The sequence below is a fragment of the Monodelphis domestica genome, chromosome 4, assembly GCF_027887165.1.
Source record: "Monodelphis domestica isolate mMonDom1 chromosome 4, mMonDom1.pri, whole genome shotgun sequence".
Classification (NCBI taxonomy): Eukaryota; Metazoa; Chordata; class Mammalia; order Didelphimorphia; family Didelphidae; genus Monodelphis; species Monodelphis domestica.
Window position 1 is genome coordinate 359,394,698 of NC_077230.1, and position 27,606 is coordinate 359,422,303.

The 27,606-nt window shown below is 37.6% G+C and overlaps 2 protein-coding genes across 8 annotated transcripts in view; one reads left to right on the forward strand and one right to left on the reverse strand.

Moving 5' to 3' along the window:
* The window catches only part of CSMD2 (CUB and Sushi multiple domains 2), a 1,065,508-nt gene that overhangs the window by 506,939 nt on the left and 530,963 nt on the right, over positions 1–27,606 (reverse strand). The window contains exon 1 of one of the 7 annotated variants that reach the window (XM_056795120.1): positions 24,923–25,231. The exons of 4 other annotated variants lie outside the window; for them this stretch is intronic. The gene's annotated coding sequence lies outside the window, so the exon portion shown is untranslated. Of the gene's footprint in view, positions 1–15,954; positions 16,038–16,062; positions 16,951–24,922; positions 25,232–27,606 lie in introns of those variants that run through there. 2 more of the 7 variants (XM_056795122.1, XM_056795121.1) reach the window with 2 other exon arrangements.
* HMGB4 (high mobility group box 4) lies at positions 18,274–27,012 on the forward strand. The gene is made up of 2 exons (XM_007492748.2): positions 18,274–18,389; positions 26,411–27,012. Exons 1-2 carry the CDS (start codon positions 18,289–18,291, stop codon positions 26,967–26,969), a joined length of 660 nt encoding a protein of 219 aa, XP_007492810.2. The 5' UTR covers positions 18,274–18,288; the 3' UTR covers positions 26,970–27,012.

Below are 27,606 nucleotides of genomic sequence, written 5' to 3' on the forward strand. Positions count from 1 at the left end.
AGCTGCTGCAATTTTGGTCCAAGTCCAATATTTAAAATGCAGTAGCCAAAAGCATAGGTGATCAATGTGAGCAAATGTGCCTTCTCAAGCAACTCAATAAAGACAACAAATTACCAGTGTTATCATCTGTTCAGCTAATTATTAGCTCAAGGGAATCCATAACAAAATATATCAGCTGAACGAATTTCTTTTTTCCTGATCTGAAGAGAGCGGGATAAGCTTTGGGAGTCTCATGTGCATGTTTATCTAGACAAAGAGGATTTTAATCGTATATAATTGTGGTAACTGGAAGTGGCTTGAAGGCCTTCGCCATCATATTTATCATTCTAAAATACTACTTTTGTCACATTGTTTCCCTGCTCTGTATATCCTAACATTTAACATTTAAACTTTTCAACCTATCAAAAAACTTTGTATTCTATCTCCCACTGCTTTCCAATCAATACCTTCTTCTCTATCCAGGCCAATCTCTTACACATTTCCTCCAAACTTTTATGTTCAGTCCTACCTCTTCATCTTTCTACTTTGCCCCTCCACCTACCTACCATATTAGCCTGAATATAGTGCGATATTTTCCCCCCCAATATGTACCTTTGAAAGTCGCATTAGCACTATATTAGAAAACTTCCAGCTTCGAAACTGTAAGTTATGTATTGTGCACCTCACCATACATAAAAATCATGGGCTATCTCCTGGGGCAGATGGGAAATGCTGACCAAATGCCTGTTTGTTTTGATATTTCATCAAATGTCACTAAGGCGTCAAATCAGTGTTGATTAAAACTACTGGAAATGAGAAAACTAGAATGACCATGATGCTTACAATCACAGATGATGGGCAAAAACTGACTGTAATTTTAAGGTGTAAAACATTACCTAAAGAAAAGTTACCTTCAAGAGTGATCTTTAATGTGCAGGAAAAGTAATGGATGAAAGAAGAACTTGTGTTCTTATGTTAGATTGGTTGAATGTGGTCTGGGGAAGGCATCTGAGTGCATTACTGCGTCAGAGAGTAATGCTCAAACTCAATGCATTCAAGGGTCACCTGACTGAAAACCTGAAAAAGAGAAATGCTGAAATGCACACCAACCTAGATGTTATTATGGGAGAAATGATGTTGCAATTAAAGTGTTAGATGTAGTAATTAATAAGGCATTCAAAGATTATTTGAGGAAAGACTATAACAAGTGGATGTTGGCCTGAAACCATGAATTTACTCCTTCAGGAAAAATAAAGAAACCGTCAGTCACTGTATTAGGGAACTGGATAAAGTGGAAAACCACTTTAGACAAAATCTCCATTGAGTCCATTGTGGTTGGATTTCAAAAATACTGTCTATCAAACAGTATGGACGGTAGTGAAGATGGTGTTTTGTGGGAAGAAGGTAATGGTGATAATTCTAATGATGTTTCCACTTCGGGAGATAAGGAAATAGAAGAGGAAAGAGAACATGATTAGATATTGTGTAAGATTTAAATTAATATCAATAACTCCAAGGATTATATTTTATAAAATTTATTAGTAATCACTTGAAGTAGAAGAAATAAAAAATAGAAGTACAAAGCTTAAGTATGACCATGTGAGTCAATGTTCCTGCCAAACTCTACCCCCAGCCACCACAGCTGCATTCCAGGAATAAGAGAGAGAAGTGGAGTCACATCAAAATATATTCTCTCTATGTGAACACATAGTGTAAACACACAAATGGGATGCTGGGTAAGAGAGTCCTGGGGAGCAAATTCTATCCACACAATTGGAAGGTAGTTTCTCACAAGTACTATACACATACTACTATAAAAGTAATACATATTTCATAAAAGTTTTGGCATTAAAACCTCTTTAACTTGTTTTCAGGACCTTGAAAAAACTTTGAATATAAAGTACCTGCATTTTTCATGTGTTAAGAGGAAGTTGTAATTTAAAAGAAGATAAAATAATGGGTGCTTCCTCTTTCTCAGTTACCCTTCAAAATATTGGGGATCACACTATTTTTGGGCTAATACGGGCTAATATGGTAAATTCCCAGTTACCCTTAAAGGCATCTTATCTTGAGGCACATGAATGTTTTTAATACTTTTATAATGACTTTCAAGAGAGAGAGAGAGAGAGAGAGAGAGAGAGAGAGAGAGAGAGAGAGAGAGAGAGAGAGAGAGAGAGAGAGAGAGAGAGAGAGAGAGAAAGGGCAGAGGTCCACTGGCTTCACCAGACTGTCAAGAGTCATGATATAACCAAGAACACCTGTACAAGGGTAATTCCTAGCCAACAAACTCTAATGTTCTTCTCTTCTTAATTCCAAAAATACTTAGTTTATGTATGTAATTTAGACTTCAATTATATTCTGTCTAAATTTATTGCTTTGTTTATGCTAGTCTTGACTTCTTAATAAGAACAGAGACTTCCCTGAAGGCAGGGTGCTGTCTTTTATAATCCCCATAACACTTAACCTAGGACACAGAGTCAACTAACTGAACACTAAATCAGTTAAAGAACATCAAATTACTGAGGCCAACTCACTGGAAACTTTGCATATAAATGAATCAGTCAGAAAATAAATGGATGTGAAAGTATAATTCAAAGGCCATGTCAAAGAAGTTGTCAGTTAAGGTATATACTTAATTTATTGGCATTTGTGAACATTCAAGAAGTAATCAATGATTTTTGATTGAAATGATGTATGATACATTTATGCTTTGTCCTACATCTTACTACATCTTATCTTGAAGAAACAGATGATTTACCTATCCTCTTATATGAATATATTTTTATAATTAGCATCTATAGTATCCTTTCTTGCTCCTTCTCTAAGTATGTATATTTATATGTGTGTTTATATAGATATATACTTGTTTGCATATAAACACATAGGTGTATGGGGATATGTATGAGTATCTATCTACACAGATCTCTCCATACACATATATACATACAGAACTACACACAAACACAGATAGTTGGACAGTATACATGTAGATTCCATACTCTTTTGTGAGCCAAATGACTGATGTGTCCATCTGGCTTTTTATAGGAAAAAAGGGAGAAAAAAGCCATGTCTCCTGTTGGCCTGAGATTGTTGCACTTATTAAGCACAGAGTTAGCATGAGGACATGTAATTCAAGCTCAAACTCAAACTCAAGTAGCTACTTGTTTTGTAACAAATGATATGGTTTAGCTGAGACACATAGCCACTCAAATGAATCTGTAGTAACACTAGAAAAACAGTGAGCAAAAAAGACTTATGGGATTCCTCAAACTTGACCTCCCAATCAAAAAGGTAGAGACCCTTTGGTTAATTAGACAAACCTGTTATATATACAATAATCAATCCTCCTAAGAATAAATGGGACTCACATTTCATTTATTCATTAAAATACCATTTTCTGAGGACTTATGATGATGTACATTGTGCTATGCTAGATATTAGGGGAGACATAAAGATGCTTAAGAAATGGCTCCTGTCTATCAGATTTATGAATAGGAAAGGAATTTATGAGTAAACAAGAGATGAAGAGCACTGAGAGATGCAAAATGGATAATTTGGAGTACATTAAATTGAAAAGTCTTTGTATAAATAAAACAAATGTTTCAAAGATTATAAGAAAACTGGAAAATTCAGAAAACATTTTCTTAGACAGTCTCTTGGATAAATGTCATATATAAAATACAGAGAGAACTTTGTCAGATTTATGGGGGGGGGGGGACATATTCCCCAATTGATAAATGGACAAAAGATATGAACAGACAGTTTTCAGATGAAGAAACCAAAGCCATAGATAGAAATATGAAAAAAAAATGCTCTACATCATTAGGGAAATGCAAACCAATTCTTGAGGTATCATCTCACAGCTATCATATTGGCTATATATATATATATATATATATATATATATATATATATATATATATATATATATATATATGACAAGTGTTAGAGAGGATGTGGAAAAGTGGGGACACTAATATACTGTTGGTGGAATCATGAAATACTTCAACCATTTTGGAGAACAATTTGGAATTATACCTAGAAAGCTATAAAATTGTTTATATTTTTAGATGTGGGTCTAGTTCCCAAGGAGATGGGGGGGGGGGAAGGGGGGAGAAAACCTGTATGTTTCCAAACACTCATAATAGCTCTTTTTGCGGTAAAAAAAATGAAAATTGAGGGGATGCCCATGAATTGGGGAATGGTTAAATAAATTATAGTATATGATTGAGATGTAATACTACTGTAACATAAGAAACAATGAAAAACTTGGAAAGAACTACATAGGATAATGAAGAATGAAATGAGTAGAACCAAGGGTTCATTGTATACTACTACAGATTTTATATTTGAAGAATAACTTGTGAATATTCACTTCTAGAAAGTGAACTGAGAAGTAGAAACACAAAAGACATAAGCTATACATTTTGCTAGATGATGCTTAATATCTAGCCCTTCTTCAGTAACACTGAATATACCTATTGTCCAGTCCTATTGTTGGAGAGAGTCCCTGCATCCTGTATTAAAGAAATGGACAAGTGCCTGAGAAAGCCTATCATAGGGGGCAGCTGGGTAGCTCAGTGGATTGAGAGCCAGGCCTAAATATGGGAGGTCCTAGGTTCAAATCTGGACTCAGATACTTCCCAGCTGTATGACTCTGGGCAAGTCACTTAACCCCCATTGCCTAGCCCTTACCACTCTGCTGCCTTAGAGCCAATTCACAGTATTGACTCCAAGACGGAAGGTAAGGGTTAAAAAAAAAATTTTTTTAAAGAAAAGAAAACCTATCATAACCAGTATCCCAGGGTAAAAAAATGCTTTTCTCCTAGTTAAATATACTCCATCTTCCCACTAGGCCTGATAATAACAATACTCAAAGTCTGGGTCCTGTATATCCTATTTCCTTCAGAGATAGGGTGCTACACTATGCTAGATCTTTGAGGTAACAATGAAGCCAATGAAACCTTCCCCTCTTGCCTTGACCTAGTCCTCCCTAACCCGTCTAGTATCTATAGTTAATCATTTATCCTTTGTGTGAAGTAAATTATGCCCACAATAAAATAAAGATATACTGCTTTTATCTGTTCACTGGTTTACTTTTGTTTTTTAATATCAGTCCCAAAAAAGCAGCAATAGTCTGAAAGAAAGAGAGAAAAGCTGCAAAAATAGGAATAGCCACATTCAAGAGAAACTGAGAGGCAGCTAGGTAGCACAGTTGGGAGGATCTGCATTCTGCATTTACCTCAGACATTTTCTAGTTGTATGGTTCCAGGCAAGTCACTTAACCCCACTCTTCTGCCTTGAAACCAGTTATATTTATATTTATAGTATTAATTCTAACATGGAAAATAAGAGGTTTCTTAAGAAAAGAGACAGAGGGACTTCTGGTCAAGATGGCGGCTTAGAAGCAGCAAAAGTTCAGACCTCTGAAAACTCTTCCTTACTGATCACAAACTGAATGCTCCTAGGGGACTGAAAATCAAACATAACAATAGGACAGAGCTGGGGATCCCTCCTTCTGGACTCAAATCAAAAGGTACGCCCCCCAAAAGCCAGAATCCTAGAACACTTGGGTCTAAAGGGAAGGCAGAAGGAAGGTCCTAGGACCCCTTCACCCCAACCCAGAGCACTGAGCCCACAGCAGCTGCGGGAATCTCAGGGTTGGCAAAAGTGCTCTTCTGAGGGGTGCACCTTGAAAGCAACCTGGGCCAATCTTGGGGTATCCAGTGCAGACAATAGTGAAGCAGTCTGAGAGAGACAGGGGTAGCCTGTGGACCCTTGGCTGGGTCCTTCCATCTGAATCTCACCAAAGGTTTTGCCTCAGGGAAGGTCCTGACTAACCCAGCTGAACCTAATCCCATCAGAAGCCCTCAGAGCTCAAGGAGGCCAGGACCCCTCCCCCCTTAGAGTGCAGGGCCTTCTGAAAGGACAGGAACCTCAGGGCCAGCAAAGGCACTAAGGTACCTTGCGGACAGTGCTGTGCCAGGCCCAGAGCATGGAAGTAAGGCAGTGGAGAAGCAACTGGAGGGAAATAAGAGCAGTAACACCTGAAATGCTGGCAGGCAGGGGAGGGCAGACCCTGGGCTTCCCCAGGAAGACAGCACAGCTGCGGAGATGGCAAACAGTACATAAGTGCAAAAGCCTCCAAACACCAAGAAAAGCAAGAAGAAGGGGGTGACTTTGGACACATTTTATGGAGCAAATATACAAAAAACAGAGGAGATAGAAGAGGAAACACAAATAAATACTCCAAAACCTTCCAAAGGAAATGGAAATTCTCCACAAACTCTTGAAGAATTTAAATCAGAAACTACCAAAAAGATGGAAGCCTTCTGGCAGGAAAAATGGGAAACAATGCAAAAGGAACTCAGCAATATGCAAATGCAGAAACAGCTTGAAGTCTCAAAAAACAGGTCAGATCAAACTGAAGAGGAAAGCCAGTCTTTAAAGGTCAGAATCAGGCAACTGGAAGACAATAATCTTGCAAACGTGCAAGAATTAATAAAGCAAAGTCAAAAGACTAAAGAATTAGAAGACAACATAAAATATCTCACTGACAAAGTGACAGACCTGGAAAACAGAGGAAGGAGAGACAACTTGAGAATCATTGGTCTGCCCAAAAAACCAGAGATAAACAGTAATCTTAATATCATAATACATGATATCATCAAAGAAAACTGCCCAGATATTCTAGGAAAAGAGGAAAAATATGCATTGAAAGAGTTCACAGAACACCCTCTACACTAAATCCCCAAAAGGCAACTCCCAGGAATGTAATTGCCAAATTCCAAACCTTCCAAGCAAAAGAAAAAATCTTACAAGAAGCCAGAAAAAGACAATTTAAATATAAAGGAACACCAATCAGGGTCACACAGGACCTAGCAATTTCCACTCTTAACGACCGTAAGGCATGGAACATGATATTCAGAAAAGCAAGAGAGCTTGGCCTTCAACCAAGCATCAGCTATCCATCAAAACTGACTATATACTTCCAGGGGAAAGTATGGGCATTCAACAAAATACAAGATTTCCAAATGTTTGTAAAGAAAAGACCAGAGCTCTGTGGAAAGTTTGATAACCAAACACAAAGAGCAAGAGAAACATGAAAAGGTAAATATGAAGGAAAGGGAAAAGGAGAAAAATGTTATCTTTTTCTTTTATTCAAATTCTCTTCTATAAGGACTACATTTATATCAATTTATATATATATATATATATATTAATATGTGGGGGAAATGTAATGTGTAACCCTCAAAAATTGTATGCATCATTAGAGTAGTAAGAAGAATCACACATAGGGAAAATGTGGGGCATCAAGATGATATGGAGAAAGGGGGGGTAGAAAGAAAAAAGGAGGGGGGAATCATTGATGGTACTAAGATATACTCCAAGATATTGGAAAAAAACTAAATAGAATAATCTTTCTCACACAAAGATACGCATGGGAAGGGGAGGGGAAGAATTCTCCTATAAGAAGGAGAGGAAGAGAGTTTTTACTTAAACCTTATACTCAGCGAAATCAACTCTGAGAGGGAAGAGCATACAGATCCATTGGGATCTTGAATTTTATCTTACCCAACAGGGTAAGGGAGAAGGGAAAACCAAGGGGGGGGGGAGAGGAGGGAACAGAAAAAGGGAGGGGAGGAGAGGAAGGAGGGGAAGGGAACAAAAAGGGAGGGGCTAGAAAGGGAAACATATTAAGGGAGGGGACTAGGGGGATTGATTTAAAGTAAATCACTGGTTTAAAAACTTATAACTAAAGAAGAAAGGTCAGAATTAGGGGAGGATATCAAAATGCCAGGGAGTCCACAACTGACAATCATAACTTTGAACATGAATGGGATGAACTCATCCATAAAACGTAGACGAATAGCAGACTGGATTAGAATCCAAAACCCTGCCATATGTTGGCTTCAAGAAACACACATGAGGTGGGTAGACACTCACAAGAATTAAAGGATGGAGTAAGACCTTCTGGGCCTCAACTGATAGAAAGAAGGCAGGAGGTACAATCATGATATCTGACAAAGCCAAAGCAAAAATAGACCTGATTAAAAGGGATAGGGAAGGTGAATATATTTTGTTAAAGGGGACTATAGATAATGATGAAATATCACTAATCAACATGTATGCACCAAATGGTATAGCACCCAAATTTCTAATAGAGAAACTAGGAGAATTGAAGGAGGAAAAAGACAATAAAACCATATTAGTGGGAGATTTGAATCAACCATTATCAAATTTAGATAAATCAAATAAAAAAAATAAGAATGAGGTAAAAGAAGTGAATGAAATCTTAGAAAAATTAGAGTTAATAGACATATGGAGAAAAATTAATAGGAAGAAAAAGGAATACACCTTCATCTCAGAACCACATGGCACATTCACAAAGATTGACCATATACTAGGTCACAGAAACATGGCATACAAATGCAGAAAAGCAGAAATAATAAATGCAGCCTTTTCAGATCATAAGGCAATAAAAAATGATCAGTAAGGGTACATGGAGAACCAAATCAAAAATTAATTGGAAATTAAATAATATGATACTCTAAAATCAGTTAGCTAGAGAATAAATCATGGAAACAATTAATTTCATTGGGGAAAATTACAATTGTGAGACATCCTTTCAAACCTTTTGGGATGAAGCCAAAGCAGTACGTAGAGGAAAATTCATATCCCTGAGTGCATATATTAACAAACTAGGGAGGGCAGAGATCAATGAATTGAAAATGCAAATAAAAAAACTTGAAAGTGAACAAATTAAAACCCCCCAGAAGAAAACCAAACTAGAGATCCTAAAAATTTAGGGAGAAATTAATAAAATCAAAAGTGATAGAACTATTGAACTAATAAATAAGACTAGAAGCTGGTACTTTGAAAAAACAAACCAAATAGACAAAGTACTGGTCAATCTAATTAAAAAAAGGAAAGAAGAAAAGCAAATTAACAGCATCAAAGATGAAAAGGGGGACATCACCTCCAATGAAGAGGAAATTAAGGCAATCATTAAAAACTAATTTGCCCAATTATATGGCAATAAATATACCAATCTAGGTGATATGGATGAATATTTACAAAAATATAAACTACCTAGACTAACAGAAGAAGAAATAGAATTCTTAAATAATCCTATATCAGAAAATGAAATCCAACAGGCCATCAAAGAACTCCCTAAGAAAAAATCCCCAGGGCCTGATGGATTCACAAGTGAATTCTATCACACATTCAAAGAACAACTAATCCCAATACTAAACAAACTATTTGACATAATAAGCGAAGAGGGAGTTCTACCAAACTCCTTTTATGACACAAACATTGTACTGATTACAAAGCCAGGCAGGTCAAAAACAGAGAAAGAGAATTTTAGACCAATCTCCCTAATGAATATAGATGCAAAAATCTTAAATAGGATAATAGCAAAAAGACTCCAGCAAGTGATCAGACGGGTCATCCACCATGATCAAGTAGGATTTATACCAGGGATGCAGAGCTGGTTCAATATTAGGAAAACCATCCATATAATTGACCATATCAACAAGCAAACCAACAAAAATCACATGATTATTTCAATAGATGCAGAAAAAGCCTTTGATAAAATACAACACCCATTCCTATTAATAACACTAGAAAGCATAGGAATAGAAGGGTCATTCCTAAAAATAATAAACAATATATATTTAAAACCATCAGCTAATATCATCTGCAATGGGGATAAACTAGATGCATTCCCAATAAGAATAGGAGTGAAACAAGGATGCCCATTATCACCTCTATTATTTGACATTGTACTAAAAACACTAGCAGTAGCACTTAGAGAAGAAAAAGAAATTGAAGGCATTAAAATAGGCAAGGAGGAGACCAAGTTATCACTCTTTGCGGATGACATGATGGTCTACTTAAAGAATCCTAGAGATTCAACCAAAAAGCTAATCAAAATAATCAACAACTTTAGCAAAGTTGTAGGATACAAAATAAATCCACATAAGTCATCAGCATTTCTATATATTTCTAACACAGCTCAGCAGCAAGAAATAGAAAGAGAAATCCCATTCAAAATCACTTTAGACAAAATAAAATACTTAGGGATCTATCTCCTGAGACAAACCCAGGAATTATATGAACACAACTACAAAACACTCTCCACACAACTAAAACTAGACTTGAGCAATTGGAAAAACATTAACTGCTCATGAGTAGGACGAGCCAATATAATAAAAATGACCATCCTGCCCAAACTTATTTGTCTATTTAGTGCCATACCCATTGAACTTCCAAAAAAAATTTTTACTGATTTAGAAAAAAACATAACAAAGTTCATTTGGAAGAACAAAGAATCAAGGATATGCAGGGAAATAATGAAAAAAAAATACAAAGGAAGGGGGCCTTGCAGTCCCAGATCTCAAACTATATTATAAAGCAGTGGTCATCAAAACAATTTGGTACTGGCTAAGAGACAGAAAGGAGGATCAGTGGAATAGACTTGGGGCAAGTGACCTCAGCAAGACAATATATGATAAACCCAACGATTCAAGCTTTTGGGACAAAAATCCACTATTTGATAAAAACTGCTGGGAAATTTGGAAAACAGTATGGGAGAGATTAGGTTTGGATCAACATCTCACACCCTACACCAAGATAAACTCAGAATGGGTGAATGATTTGAATATAAAGAAGGAAACTATAAGTAAATTAGGCAAACACAGAATAGTATACATGTCAGACCTTTAGGAAGGGAAAGATTTTAAAACCAAGCAAGACTTAAAAAGAGTCACAAAACGTAAAATAAATAATTTTGACTACATCAAATTAAAAAGTTTTTGTACAAACAAAACCAATGTAACTAAAATCAGAAGGGAAGCAACAAATTGGGAAACAATCTTCATAAAAACCTCTGACAAAGGTTTAATTACTCAAATTTACAAAGAGCTAAATCAATTGTACAAAAAATCAAGACATTCTCCAATTGATAAATGGGCAAGGGACATGAACAGGCAGTTTTCAGTCAAAGAAATCAAAACTATTAATAAGCACATGAAAAAGTGTTCTAGATCTCTTATAATCAGAGAGATGCAAATCAAAACAACTCTGATTTATCACCTCACACCTAGTAGATTGGCTAACATGACAGCAAAGGAAAGTAATGAATGCTGGAGGGGGTATGGCAAAGTAGGGACACTAATGAGTTGCTGGTGGGGTTGTGAATTGTTCCAACCATTCTGGAGTGCAATTTGGAACTATGCCCAAAGGGTGATAAAAGACTGTCTGCCCTTTGATCCAGCCATAGCACTGCTGAGTTTGTACCCCAAAGAGATAATAAGGAAAAAAAATCTTGTACAAGAATATTCATAGCTGTGCTCTTTGTGGTGGCCAAAAATTGGAAAATGAGGGGATGCCCTTCAATTGGAGAATGGCTGAACAAATTGTGGTATATGTTGGTGATGGAATACTATTGTGCTCAAAGGAATGATGATGTGGAGGAATTCCATGGAGACTGGAACAACCTCCAGGAAGTGATGCAAAGCGAAAGGAGCAGAACCAGGAAAACATTGTACACAGAGACTGATACATTGTGGTACAATCGAAGGTGATGGACTTCTCCATTAGTGGCAATGCAGTGTCCCTGAACAATCTGCAGAGATCTAGGAGAAAAAAAACAGTATCCTCAAGCAAAGGACAAACTGTTGGTGTAAAAACACCAAGGAAAAGCAATTGCTTGGCTACAGGGGTCAAGGGGACATGTCTGAGGAGAGACTCTAAATGAACACTCTAATGCAAATACCAACAACATGGAAATGGGTTCGAATCAAGAACACATGTGATACCCAGTGGAATCACACTTTGGCTATGGGAGAGGTGGGGGGAAGGAGGAAAAAATGATCTTTGTCTTCAATGAATAACATTTAGAAATGACCAAATAAAATAATATTTTAAAAAAAGGGAGAGACAGAGACAGAGACAAAGAGAAACTGATAAGCAAGCCTAGAGTCAAAAAGCCCCAAATCCACAAAAGTAACAGCCAGAGATCTAGGCAGGAGAACAAGGTTAAGTTCAGAGCAAATCCAAAGCCAGGAGGGTTGGTTATAGAAAAAGGTCACAATAAAGGAAAAGCACTGGCCAGTTGTATTAATTATTTGCTTAATGAAAAGAATAAACCTTTGGATAAATTCTTTTCTAACCATGCCTCCTTTATATTTTTCAAGAGCCAACAATAAATGTGGGTTTACAGAGAGCCAAGTTGTGGAAGATTTTATTGACCACATTAAGGAATTTGGACTTTCTTCTGTAGACTTTACAAAACAATTTCTTTGATTTCAAGAGGAGGAATAATCTAAGATTGTGAAAAAGGATTATCAATCTAGCAACACTGGGAAGAACGATGGGGGAAAAAACTAGAGGCAAGGAAACCTGTTAGGATTGTTGTTATAGTAGTTCAGTCAAACAGTAATTGGATGTTGGAAATGATAGACAAAAATACTCAAAGATAACACTCAAGTTTAAAGCATTAGGTGCCTTAGCACCATTCACATAAATAATCGAGTCAGAATGAATCAGTTTCTCTTTGGTGGGGGTAAAGAGTGAAGGAGAGGGATCAGTTGGGATTGAAAGCCAGTCCTAGAGATGGGAGGTCCTAGGTTCAAATCTGGCCTCGGACACTTCCCAGCTGTGTGACCCTGGGCAAGTCACTTAATCCTGTTTCCCTGTTTCCTCATCTATAAAGTAAATTGGAGAAGAAAATGGCAAACCACTTTAGTATCTTTGCCCAAATGGACTCACAAAGTTGGACACAACTGAAACAACTGGATAACCTACATGAAACACAATGCTAGCTGCTAAGCACACCCACACACGCAAAAAAAAAAAAAATTTTTTTTAAAGCACCATCCAAATATAAGTATAAAAGGATGTCTGTATACATACTCCTATACACACACATTTATAAAATGTTCCTGTAATGGGGTAAGTGGGGGCAGGGTTGTTGTTCAATGACAGGTGGTTATTGTCTTGGAAAAATCAGAAAATGGCACTTCAGAAGAATTTTTAAAGAAACGAGGGATTCTGAGAGGTGGAAGAGAGTATAGTTAGAGCATCTGGGCAACAGCTTGTACAAAAGCCTGGATGCAGATAAGAGAAAAAAATCTGTGTAAGTCACAGGCAGCAATGTGATAAATCCTATTTTAGATGTGTTATATTTGAGATACCTCTACAAGAACCAAGAGTAGATAACCAATAGTAACTAGAAACATTAACCTAAAGTTTAGTAGAAAGGTAGGGGCTAAAGATAAAGATTCAGAAATCTGTAGAAGAGCTATTGAAGCTGTAGTAGAAGAGATTAGCAGGAAAGAGGAGAGAATTTTGGGTAATATCAAAGAAAGAGGGGGAGGGGCAGCACAAAAAAATGAACATTAAGAGAAAGTTTAGAGCAGAATCAAGGAAGTAAGAGAGAAGAGAATATAGTAGTGATTATTGGCAAATCACTAAAGTGAGAAAATAGTAAAATCACTTCTAGCAAATGAGGTGAGGAAATAGACCAAGAGTTATAGAAAGAGTTCAAGGTCAGTCATTAAAAGGGCAGAAAAGTAGATATATATATAAGAAAGTGCCTGGTGTTTCACTCCACTCTCCCTGGGAAAAGTTAACTAACAAACTAAGAACTCCCAGAGAGAACTGAGGTCATAAGGAAAACAAAATAGGAGGCAATTGGAGAATGAAGGTGGTCAAGAAATAGGAAAGAGAATATATCCAATATAAATAAATGACCACAGAATGTGTACTTCCTAACATCTGGTCAGAGAACAAAATTTCACAGTTCCAGATCCTGGAGGAGATTTCCCAGTAACAGTAAAAAGTAGTCATGATGCAACATTGAAGTAGGATTATGGTAGGATTTCAGAAACTAATGAAATTCAAAAACTCTGTGGACAAAGGGTCTTAAGAGTTACCAAAGAGAATATCAAGAGTTCAAGAATGATGGAGAGGACAATGAAGAGAAAATAAAACCACTGAGCCAGTCTAGATCAAATCTATGAGAAAGGTATGAAAGTGACCTAAAGGTTGGCAATAGCAACAAGGATGCAATTTTCCTTATTTATTTTCAGAAGTTTCTGAAGTTAATCTCAGTGATCAGTGATGTGGAGAAGACTAAAAGATTCATGGCATTGGTGCAAAATTATGATTATTGCAATAAAATCAAGTAAATTTGAGGAAGAGTTGTCCATGCAGTATTTTGACTTTATGATCTTACAGATTAATCATTGTACACAACTCTCCTACCCTAATATCTTGTTTTGAGTACACTTCCTTTAGAAAGTAAAACTATAACCTAAACTAATCAGCAACTCATATCCCCTCAAACCAGCTACTTCCTCTTCCTAACTTCCTAGTCTCCTTCAGCACCATCAATTTTCTCCTAGTCACTTGCCTCAAAAACCCAAGATGTGATAGAGAAAAGAACAATGGATTTGGAATCAGGAATACCCCAGAATTTTTTATTATAACTCTCACACTTACCACCTATATCACCATGGGAAAATCATATCATTGAACTTGTTTTTTTCATCCTTAAAATAACCACCTCAGGGTCAGCTGGGTAGCTCAGTGGATTAAGAGCCAGACCTAGAAATGGGAGGTCCTAGATTAAAATATGACCTCAGACACCTCCTAGCTGTGTGATCCTGGGCAAGTCACTTGACTCCCATTGCCTAGCCCTTACCATTCTTCTGACTTGGAGCCAATACACAGTATTGACTCCAAGAGTGGAAGGTAAGGGTTTTAAAAATAAAATAAAATAAAATACCCACCTCAGGGGATTGCAGTGAGAAAAGCATTTTGCAAACTTTACTATATATGTGAGTTCATATCTCCTCCCACCCCCAACCTGGTCCCCACAGCTAATCAAGGATTTCTGTTGATTGTTCCTTCAGTTGTCTCTGTATATTTCTTCCTTTTCATTAATACTGCCACTAACCTAGTCTAGGTCTTCATTAAATGTCACTGGACTGCTGAAACAATTTCCTATCCATTATCCTCTCTCCAGTTTCTTCTCCTTAAAATCCACTCCATCTGCTCCTCCGCCCAGCTGTTGCAGTGTGTGATCCATAAGCAGACTATATATATATATATGTGTGTGTGTGTGTATGTGTGTGTATACATATATATACACATATATATGTAAGGTGCTTTGCAAATCTTAAAGCACTATATAAATGTCAGATGTTTTATTAGAATTACAAGTCTTGCACATGTAACTCAGTGGAATTACGGGTCAGTTAAGGGAGGGGGTGGGGGGAAGGGAGGGAAAGAACATGATTCTTGTAACCACAGAAAAATATTCAAAATTGACTAATTAAATAAACTTTTAAAAAATTATAAGTCATTTCTATTCTCTAAGTCTGCTTTCTCATTTGCAAAACTCGAATAAAAATACCTGTTCCACTTGCTTCACTGGGTTGTTATGAGGCTCTAGTGAAATAACATTCCAAAAGTATAGCGTGATTGGACCTGTGATTTCTCTTTAAGAACTTCTACAAATACAAGCCAGCCCCTTCTCTGCCATTTATTCTTGGCAAAATGGCATGTGTTAGAGGCAGGACCTGACAAGATCTTCCTCGATCCTGAGATCAGTTCTATTCACTCTGTCGCTCAGCCTTTCCTGACATATGTAAAAATACTCAACTTTAAAGGGCTCTGTGAATGTCAGTTATCAGTGTAATTGTTTTAATATTCTGAAGATTAATTCGTGAAAGCACGGGGACAAAACTGAGTATGGGAGACCATCTAAAGCCCAAAATAACCTCCCATTCTTGGATCAGGTTGGGGGTCTTGGAGCCTTGACCAATTAGCATCTTCAGATCTTTGCTGCCGGCCTCACAGCCCACGGACAGGCTCGAGTCCTTGGGGCAGGGGGCGTCTGCGCATTTGGTGCTTGACATTAACCCAAACTTCACTGCCTCCACACAGAGAGTAACAGCTTACCCAATCCAGAATCAAAACGTCGAATGAGGCCAGGCCCAGAAACTCCGGGACATGACCTGACAGGTCTGCCCCACTGTCCCCCTATCCTCCCCGCCCCCCCTTCCTGACCTCTCAGAGCAACTTCCGCCAGCCTCTCCGTTCTATAAGAAGTGCTAACGGTCATCTGCATAAGTCCTTCGTTCTCTCTCCACAGCCTGTTGGGCGCCTTCCATCCTGCCTTCCCTATTGATGGGCGGAGCTCAAGTTTAAGGCCACGCCCTTTCATGCCACTCCCTAGGAGTTCAAACGGATTCCACCTTCCATCCTAACACCTGACCAGTCCCAGTCTCAGACTGGGATCAGAAACTTGATTTCTATCCCTCTAAATTGCCAGCCTGGTAGGTGGGTGGGTGTGAGTGTGAGGGGTAGGTGGGTGTGAGGGATGAATGTGCAATGAGGAAAGAAAAAGTTGGCAATTTAGAGTTGAAAAGGACCCCCAATGCCAACCTGTTTTACAGATGAGAAAACAGGTCCAAAGATTAAATGACTTTCTAAAGGTCATACAGGTAGTGTGTCAGGTAGAATTTATTTCCAGGTCCCATGACTCTAAATCCATCTCTCTTTCCACTTATTCTAGGCATGTTTAATGACCCATTCTTTAAGTGCTGCTGAGTCTCTAAAAGGTAGGTGGTTTGTATTCAAACAGATTGTAAGTTTCCTAAAGGCAGAGGCTGAATTCTACATTCAGGGCTTTCATTTGTAGTAAAATAAGAGTGTTGGACTCAGTACCCAGCCTCCTCATTCATCTACAAAAAGTAAGAACCTGTAATAAACCTACCTCACAGGGATGGTTATAAGAAGCAAAGGAGATAATGTGTATAAAAAGTCCTTTGTAAACCTTAAAAGGCTATATAAATGTCAGTTTTTATTAGTCCCAGGTCCACCACTTCCTAGCTGTGTGACCTTGTGTAATAATAACTATTCATATTTATATCACATTTTAGGGTTGGCAAAGCATTTTGCTTTCAACAACCCTGTAAGGGAGGTAAAGTCACTTAACTCAGAGCCCCTATCAATCAATAAGCATTTATTTATTAAGCACCTATATGGGCAGGCTCTTCTAGGGATACAAAAGCAAAAATGAAACATGCCTCTTCCCTCATAAGAACTTAAATTCTATCCAGGAAAACAACACATTGTATATAAATGTTTACAAAATATATTTAAAATTAATATAGGAGGATGGGGTAGGGGAGGAACTGGCAGCTTGAGGGAAGGGGAAATTGGGAAAAGTGTAGAAAAGGGTCTTGAGGTAAACAGATTCTGAGACTGAGAGAAATAGAGCCTAAAAGGAGAGACATTTTAAGCACATAAGGGACCTGAATAATAATTATTAAATGAGTAATAATTATTAAATATTTAAATGTTAAATTTAAAGCATTAAATTATGACAGTTAATGGATTTATTTAACAATTACTATGCACTAAGTGCTGTGCTAAGATTTGAGAATACAAAGAAAAGCAAAAATAACTCTTGCCTGCAGATAGTTTACATTCTAATTGAAGAAACAGGTTAAATCAAACAAACCAATATGTGACAGAAGGAACTCTAGGAAGAAGGAACTAGCAGCATAGTGAGAAAGGGAGAGACAGAAAAGGTCTCCTACAAAAAAAAAAATGGCTTTTTATCTGAGTCTTAAAGAAAGCCAGGGAAACTAAGAGATCTCAGAGTTGAGGCAAAGGTGTTCTGGTAAAAGGCTTAATTGATTCAGTCTCCAAAAAATATATATGTACGTATATCACCCTTTAAAGTTAATAACATTTTCTCCACGTATACATAATATTTCATCTTTTCTGATATGTAAATATTCACACTGAACCTTTAATAATCCACTCCTCAGCCATTTTGAGCAATCTCCAACATTCAGAACATGGGGAATGTCTTTCATATTGCCTGCACAAGACACTGAGTCAGGAGAAGGAGCTCTATGTGAGAACAGCTAATAGACCAATGTGGCTTAATTTCAGAGGTGAGGCCAGGTATAAGACAACAGGAAGGGTAAGGAAGGAGGCCAGGTTATAAAGAGGTTTAAAGACCCAGTGGAGGAGGTCGGTATTTTATTCTGAGTGTAAAAAGGTAGCTACAAAGTAGGGAAATATTCCTTACCTCTAGAATAAAGAAACTATACTGACAAGGGCCAAACAGAGGATTGTGAAAATCAAGAGAAGATACCTCAAGTGTTTTGTAGTCAGAAATCTCAGCTGTTAATATCGTCCATTTCAACTACATCATCTTTGTACTCCTCAGACACCAGCACATCATAGGTCCATTGGAGCAGAGTAATCACTTAAGAAATGCTTGTTGAATCAAGGTTCACCTTATATTTGGTGAGGTCTCAGAGCTCAGATGCCAGTAACGGCACCCTTCTAGTTCATCCTGAGACCATCCACAAAAGGTATGAAGAAGCTCTGTGAAAGTAGAGGTGTCTTTATTCACTGTAGATCACATAGGAGGAACCTAATTCATTCTTTTCTTAGTAACCCCGATAAAGGTGAGATTTTCCAGTGATGGAAGCAATCTTCCTTTACCTGGTAGCCTACTGATTATTTCCAGTTCTAATCATGGGAGGGGCTTTGGACAAATATAGATGTTATGTGAACCATGGAGCATCAAGCTAAACCAGGGAAGGGAACACAGCAATCAGGTAACATATGACCTTTCCTCTCACTCATGCTCCCAGGCTTATAAACAGGGAGGAAGATTAAGGGTGCCTACAATTCAGAAGAGATAGCAGCTGTGAATTAAGACAGTGAGAATCTGCTAGTGGCTTAGACCTCCAGAGATCCTGGAAGGGTTCTCTCACCAATAAGGTTGTCAGTTGGGTGGGTGGGGGGATAGAAAGAGAGGGACAGCCCCAGAGGACTCCGGTTTGCAGAAGGAGTATTTGTTCCATGAAGCTGTATAGCAAGCAACAAGATGGGAACATGTGGGGCCAATTGTATTTCAAGTTGAAAGAATCCAGTGCTGGGAAACAGATGAGCTGAACTAAATCATTCAATTAAACAACAAACATTTATTACCACTAGGGATGAAAATATAAAAACTAAATAGTCCTTGCAGTTTGCATTCTACTGGTTGATAAGAGATAACTATTAGGGGACATGTTCTAGTTTTAAGGGCTTTGTCTTCCCAACTTAGTCAGAGCTTTATAAACTGGGCAGCTCCATATGCCCCCCCCCAACTTTCATGAAATAGATAGGGTAGTGGACTGAGCTCTGACAAATTGGAGGTTTCTCAGTACCATATCTGCCTTCCTTAAGCTTTATCGGTCGTAAAAAATTATAGAAAGTTAGTTAAAATTTGTACTTTTTTCTCCATTTTGTCACAGTATTAACAGTTTTGACTTTATGTTTTTTATTCCTTATTTTGTTCATTCACTTGTTTTGGGGCTCAGTTTGTGATTAAGTTTATGATAAAATACTTTTTCAGAAAAAAGAGAAAGAGAACTTTCTTCATGATGTTATTTTTAAAGTCTTTCTTAGTAAGAAGTATGGATTCCCAAAAGAATTATGACTTTAATTCAGGTTCTTTGGGGACAGAAAACACACTTTGTTGGGATTTTTATTTAAGTCCATGAATCTCATCCTCAGTCCTTAATCAGATCTGCCATATGTGAACAGCTCTACTCCAGGCATCTGGACTGATGTTTAATATCATTATCCTAAGCATTCTAAATCACACATGTTTAAGTGCCATTTCAGTGGAGGCTTTAGAAAGGAATGAGATAAGGGAGGCTAAATACACAGATCAGGAGAGACTAGAAAGCCATTTTTACAATTCTTAATCCTGGGAGTTGGGGAATTAAAAAACTCTCTGTGGCCTAATTGGGGAAAACAATAGGACACCTTGTATAGAGGCTTTGGAATGAGAACCCCAGAGTTCCTGATCCCCTCTCACATTCAGGAAGATTTCAATTTGTGGAAGAGAAAATTTGTTGAAAAAGGATAGCAAAAATAGATAAGATTCGAGGAGAATCAGGGAGCCTACCTCATCATGTCACTAAGCAACCTTTTAGCCAATGTCCCAAGCCCTGACCATCCCCTGATACCACCTCTAGAATTCCTAGAGTTCTAGTTAGACCCTGTAACCCCCAAATCTCTCCTTTGCTAGGATGACAGGGAACATGAGGGTTAAAAGGAAAGTTAGGAAATCCATTTGGGTTTGAGTACAGGCTTTTCTGTGAACTTGAGAACCAGTCTTTCTGAGTCTTAAATCTCTGAAATGGGGGTGACATTGAAATACCAATGTACACAGGGTTGTTAAGCAAAATTTCGTAAAGGCAAACATAGCCTGTATTCTAAAATCTAGGCAGCTAGGTGATGAAGTTGATAAAATGCCCAGCTTCTTGAATTCAAATCTGGCCTGACACACTTATTAGCTATCTTATCCTGAACCATTCACTTAATCCTGTTTGCCTCAGTGTCCTCACCTGTAAAATGAGCTAGACAAGGAAATAGCAAACAACTTCTTCAGTGTCTCTGCCAAGAAAATTCCAAATGGTTCATTGTCAGACAAATGAACAACAACTCTAAAAACTGTAGTATACCATGCAAATTATGCCATCATGATGATGATTATTAGAAGTTATAATCCAGGAAGCATATGGTTTGTATTATAAAAGTAATTAGGGTATAATGAAGAGATGATGGATTTCACATGAGAGGGTCTGGGTTTAAATCCCAACTCTACATCAACTTGGCCATACATTTAATCTTTCTGGGTCATGATTTCCTCATCCAAAAAGTGTTAGGGGTTGAACCTATTATGACCTTTTAGGTTGCTTCCAGCTCTAAATCTATGCTCCTATGATTCCAATGTCATATGAGGATAGCTAAAAGAATTTGGAATGTTTATCTAGAGATGAGAAGATTTAAATAAAGCTATCTTCAAATATTTGAAAGGGTTTAAAATAAAGAGGAATTTAGACTTGTTCTGATTGGTCACCAGGGCACAACAGAAAGTCAGATTTAGGCTTCAATATATGGAAGGATTACCTAACACTGACAGCTATTAAGACAATGGAATGGGATATCTCATTAAATTGTTAGTTTCTTCTCACTGAAAATACTAAAGAAGAGATTAGATGTCTCTTCATCTTTACATTTTAGAGAAGAGTATATCCATGTATGAGTTGGACTGGATGATCTTTTCTACCTTTGGATCCTAGGATTCTGAATGGGGAATGAGGGTGTTGGGCATGGTTATGGATTTTGTGTGGAGAACAGATACCTATAAGGGGTGTGCTTTCTAAAGACCTGATGCCTAAGTAATGATGCAATGTAGCTGGGCCACCTTTTTACAAACAATTGAGGATCTCTGCTAAAATGGACATTATGTAGCTTTCTCCCATCTCAAGTTTGAATCTTACTCTTACCTTCCTAAAGCCACAACATTTTAGAACCTAACATTTGTAAATTCTATAATGACTTGTATGGGATTTGATGATTCCTCAATACCAGTGAGAAACTAGGGAAAGTGGATGATATAAACCCAAGTAATATGTAAGGTGGGAGGTGAGGGACATTTAAAGTTGAAGATGAAGAAGGGACTGGATATTTGAAGAGTCAGAGAAATCAATTCAGTTAATAAACATTTATTAGGATGAAGGAGAAGTCATATCCACAGAAAGGAAAGGACTCCAGAGGATTGTCCTCACCTTGGACAAGGAAGATGTTATGAGCTCCTTGGGAAGAGAGACACTATCTTTGGCCTTTCTTTTTATCCCCAGCACTTAGCATAGTGCCTTACACATAGTAAGAGATTTACAAATGTTTATTCACTGACTGAATTATTGGAGTACTTTCAAGGCCCATCTTCCCCTTGACTGAGACCAGATAGTTGAGTTAAGGAGTCCCAAGAGGATTGGCAGGAAGTTTTTTGGATTTTACTATTTTGGAGAATTCCTTGATGTTGGAAATTCCCAGTGAAGAAACTCCTTTCACCTATTGAAATCAATAGCTAGTCTTAGAGAATTACCTTAAGCATTCAAGGTTAAGGGATTTGCATACAAGTCAATAAAAGTAAGCTTCAAACCCCTATACTACAGTGCCTTAGTAGCTAGTTAGAAATGGGAAAAACAATGTCTACCCTTCCTTTCCACTTTGATTTGTCAAGACAGAGCTTTGAGCACTTGGAGACCCATCATAGAAGCTTTTCCATTTGGGACTGTAAGTGATTCTGAGTAGTTACATAACTATGGAATTCTTGACTTCCTCTTTTTCTTCTGTCATTGTCATAGGCATAGAAAACTGGACTTGAGGGTCAGGAATACCTCAGTTTGAACCTTGCATTTTTAAAAACTCTTCTATCAATTGACAGTATCAGTTAGAAGAGTTGCAAGGGCTAGGCATTCAGGGTGAAGTGGCTTGTCCAGGGCTACACATCTAGGATATGTCTAAGGTCAGACTTGAACACAAGTCCTCCCAACTCTTATCTCCTGTGCTACTAGCTATCATTTGCATCAGATATTTACTAGCTTTGTGACTTTGGGCAGGTAAACAACTTCTCTCAGGTTCAGTTTTATCATCTATCTGTAAAATGGCAATAATAAGATGCCTACCTCAAAGAGTTTTTTAAATATTAAATGAGACAATACATTTGTAATATATTTTGCAAAACTTTGAACTTTATAGAAATGTTGTCAATTATCATTATGGTGATCTCTGTGCTTACCATTTAGGAGTTGTTCTTAGTATATTGGTAGATGCTACAAATATATTACCCAGTTTTCTTGGGTAAGTACTCCTATAACCCAAGATAGAGTGAGGAAATCTTCTAGTTTGTATTTGGGCCCTTCATGTAATGAGAGTGTTTCTGATGGGAAGTCATACATTTGGATAAACCAAGAGAATAAATTTAGTCACCTCTAACAAAATTAGTCACATCTACCAGGTCAGCCTAACATGATGTCCTCTATACGATAGCATCTACAGAAAACAGCTTATCAGTAGGTTTAGTGTTGGTTATGGGAGGGTTAATTAGTCTGAGAGGAATAATATTCTGGCCAGAAATACTTGCCAGGCTTAGTGTCCTCTTTAGTGGAGAGAAAAAATAGCCTTCTATTCTCTCCACTCATCATCTATATATACATACATACATACACAACATCAACTGCCGTGAAACTTCTCCTACAAATTAACAGGGACCCTCCCATGCCACCAAGTAAGACTTTCCTGCCATACTCCAAATGTAAGGTTACTATATGCCCCCACCTCTTAACCCCCCTTCTCTCTCAGCTCCAATCTAATAAGCTATAGTAACCGAATATTAGAACAGAATGAAACTTAAAGTTGGTCAAGTCTAATCTGAAAATATTCACTTAACAAAGGAGAAAATTGAGGCCTTAACAGAGGAAGTGACTTTCCCAAGATCATACTAATAGTAAAAAAAAAAATGTGCAGGACCAAGACTCTAACTCTTTTAACTACTGGACTGTGATTCTCTCTTCTCCTTAAGATGCTGCCTCAACCAATTTCCATATTTCTTTTAAGGTAGACAAAAATAGAAATTAATCTTATAGTCAATAGGTGATCAATGAAAATGCAAAGTTTTATGTAAATCCACTATGTTGCCTGATCCAAGTATGGATCTTATAAGTAATATGCTGGAGACCTTGTTAAATAATAGTAAAACTACTTTTAGAGGGCAGCTGGGTAGCTCATTGGATTGAGAGTCAGACCTAGAGATGGGAGGTCCTGGGCTCAAATCTGGCCTCAGACCCTTCCCAGCTGTGTGACCCTGGGCAAGTCACTTGAACCCCATTGCCTAGCCCTTACCACTCCCTTGGAACCAGTAAATAGTATTGATTCCAAGAGAGAAGGTAAAAGTTAAAAAACATGTGGTCTCTTCCATACATTGTAAACTCCTCAATGGCAGGGATTGTCTTGCTTTGTTCCCAAAACTTAACAGAATGCCTGGCATAGAGTAAGTTTTTAATAAATGTTGACTGACTGACTGATTGGACATTTTTAAACTCTTGCCTTCTGTCTTAGAATCACTATTATGTATGGGTTCCAAAGCAAAAGAGTGATACGGGCTAGGCAATTGTGATTAACTGACTTGCCCATGTCACACACTTAGGCCACATTTGACCCCTCTTCTCAAACCACTGAGCCACCTAGCTCACCTTCATTCTCCACTGAATATTTCAAAGTGAATATCCTGTAGGCATCTCAAAGGCAATATGTTCAAAAGATAATCCCCCCTCCCCCTTCTAAACTCCTTCATTTCCTTTGAAGGGCAGCATCATTCTTCCAGTCACAAAGATTCAAAATCTTAAAGTCACAGTCAACTGCTCACTTTCCTTCACCCCACTTTTCCAAATAGTTGCTAATTCTTGATTCTACATTCTCAACATCATTCAAATTCATCTTGTTTTTTTTACCCTTAAATGGTCAATCACCCTAGTTCATTCAGCCCCTCATCAATAGCAACTTTTTTTCATTATTTCAATTAGCATTTCAATTATTTCAATAGCAATTTAATATTCCTACTTTAGTTTTCTCCTCTCTACTCCATTCTTCACACAGCTAGCTACCAATGTGATATTTGTAAACAATTCTGACCATATTGTTTCTGTCCAATAAATTCCAGTGATTTCCCATTATCTCTAGGATCAAATACAGATGCCTGTTTGGAATTTAAAGTCCCTTCACAATATAGCTCCAACCTACTTTTAATGTTCACTCGTTTTAATTGTGTCTGACTCTTTGTGACCCTATTTGGGGTTTTCTTGGCAAAAATACTGGAGTGGTTTGCCATTTGCTACTCTAGCTCATTTTACAAATGAGGAAATTGAAGCAAACAAAATTAAGTGACTTGCCCAAAGTCACACAGAGGTAAGTGGCTGAGGTCTGATTTGAACTCAGGAAAATGAGTCTTTCTGACTTCAGACCCAGAACTCTATCCACCTAGCTGTCCCCAACCTACCTTTACAGTTTATTTCTCCACTCTGCCTCATGTAAATCCAATTCACATGCAAGTCAAGACATTACCCTTGTGATGTCATTGGTCCTCTTTGAAGGATGGAACAACAGTTACAACATTTTATTAAATACACTAATCTCCTTTGTCCAGTCAAATCACTCTTATGATCCAGAGGTGTGCTGGAGCTCACATAAATAGGTTTGTAAGAGCCAATTGTTAAATTTTCAGTGAAGCCTGTACACCTTGGAAATAAGAAAACTACAAATCAGAGCTTGATTTATTGTTTAGTTGATTGTATGGACTTAAGAAAGTGATGGAGAGAAATTTAATTTATAGATTAAACTTTTGTAGGGAGAAAACTTGTTAACATTTACAAGTATACCACTGTTTTAAGCTTCAAGTCCAGCATTCTATGGAATATATATGAGATATATATATATTTATGTTATATATATATTTATATATATATATATATATATATACACACACACACACAAAATGCTGGAAAGGCCTATTAGGAACTCAAGAAGCTGGATCACATTTTCCTTGATTCAAGTGTATTTAGTGAAATTTCATCAACATGTACCTTTCCTCCCAGGATTAAAAAAAAAAAAAGTATTCCAAGATGAATGTAAAGTCCACCCAAGGAAATTAGACTTATAGCCCAAATGCTTTAGATTTAAATTACAGTAGTTTATCCTGACAGGAACCAAAGAACAGCTGTCACATATAATTATTTTTAGAGGTACTGCTAAGCCATTTGCACATTATGAGCTGCCGGCAGGCAGTCAACAGTGTGGGGTTTTTGTTGTTTTGGTTTGTGGTTTTTTTTGTATTTTATCATGACAAAGCATTTAAGCATTCAATGGTCCATATTTGGCTATTTTCAACCCATCTCTAGATAATTGACAGAAAGACAGTCTACTGTTAGGTAAACAGACCACTTAAGACAATTTATTCATACTGTCAAGTGGATAAAATTGTCACTAGCCTATATTTTAAAGGTTTGTACAATCCTCAAATTGAGCTATGCCACTGTCCCCAAGCAGTCAATGTAATCCGCCTATCCCAGACTTACAGACACCTTTCTTGCCCTTAAAAGTCCATGTAGGAAGCTGCCCCACCCTCCCTAACTATTAATAAACTACTGTGACACTATCATTTTTTTTAACCCAATAGGATTTCAGTATTCCAGTGACTTACTGTCATTGGTCAGGAAAGCCTGGCTGGGGAATGATGTCATAATACCCTTCCTACGACCAACAATACCATCACCATTGAATAGGCCAGGCACAGGTTGGTGAAGCTCACATACAAAGATATTCACAAGAGGGAAAGGACCTCCTGTTTTCATTAAAGTACAGGGAAAAAGGCCCTGCTGGAAAAGTTTTCATAGCCAGTAAAAATATGATCTTATGAGAACATGGGCAAGGTTCATATTAAGCCCAAAGTGAATCTGTCTTCATATGTCCACTTTTTATTAAACTGCAGGAACAAGCACAAGGAACAACAGCCAAATGCTTACATCAATTTCAAAGAGTTCTCCAAAAAGTGCTCAGAAAAGTGGAAGACAATCTCTAAGCATGAAAAGTCCAAGTATGAAGCTATAGCCAAACTTGACAAAGCACGCTACCAGAAAGAAATGAAAAACTATGTTCCCCCTGCAGGAATGAAGAGGAAGAAAAGAAGGAAGAAGGACCCCAAAGCTCCCAAGAGACCACCCTCATCTTTTATACTCTTCAGTAGAGAGAATTATACAAAAATCAAGGGTGACAATCCACACTGGTCTGTAATAGAAGTGGCAAAATTCCTGGGGGAGATGTGGTCCAAAAAGTCAGAGCAGGAGAAGCAACCTTATGAAGAGAAGGCAGCTAGACTGAGAACCAAGTACCACCAAGAACTCACAGCCTACCGAGTCAATTATGGTCAGGGATGTTCAAGAAAGAAAGGACCAGGGCCTTCTGGCCAGTATCAGAACAGAAAGAAATCCAAGTCAGACAAGAAGTGTGAAAAATATGATGAATCTGATTCAGAAGGGGAGCTGGATTAGATGAAACAAAAACATGATGAAAAATAAATGCCATCAAACTGTGTAGATGTCTCCTTTCATTCTTGTCTGTGTCCTTACATTATGCTGGTTTCCCATCATTTTTTCCTTGATTTAGTAACAGAGAGCTTTGGAAATAAACAAGTGGCTGGGGGGCGGGGGTGACCAAAGCAAGGAGGGATTTTTTTTTCTTCTTTTAACTTTTGCATATATTTGAAAGATTTCAACTTACTAAAATCCCAAGGTCACCTATTTCCTCACCCAAGCCTAGGCTCTAGAGTGTATGGTCTTGGGGCTATTCTAATGGAAAGGAAAGGTCTGACATTTGGGATCCAGTATGTATCTCAAACATTCAGTGTGGCCTCTCCCTGTGATGTATGTAGTTGCACACTTTTCTTTGGAATGTACTATATTCACATCCTACTATAGACAACTTCCTACTCAAACTCATTCTAACCTTTGCTTCTTTGGAGATGAACTTCAAAAACAGCCTTTTGGAAGATTAAATTTCACCCTAGACTCTTAACAACCTGTCTTTTCAATGGGGGGGGGGGTTTGGAGGGCAGGACAGAGAAGATGATTTCAATAAGCAGGAAAAAAATACTAGTCAAGATCAAGGAAGTACATGGAGGGAGGTGGG

What these genes read in the sequence shown, in the direction of transcription:
- HMGB4 (XM_007492748.2), top strand. Translation starts at nt 18,289, where the DNA reads ATGCTTGTTGAATCAAGGTTCACCTTATATTTGGTGAGGTCTCAGAGC. An exon ending in CCTGAGACCATCCACAAAAG is followed by an intron (nt 18,390 to 26,410) that starts GTATGAAGAAGC and finishes ATTAAACTGCAG; the next exon opens with GAACAAGCACAAGGAACAAC.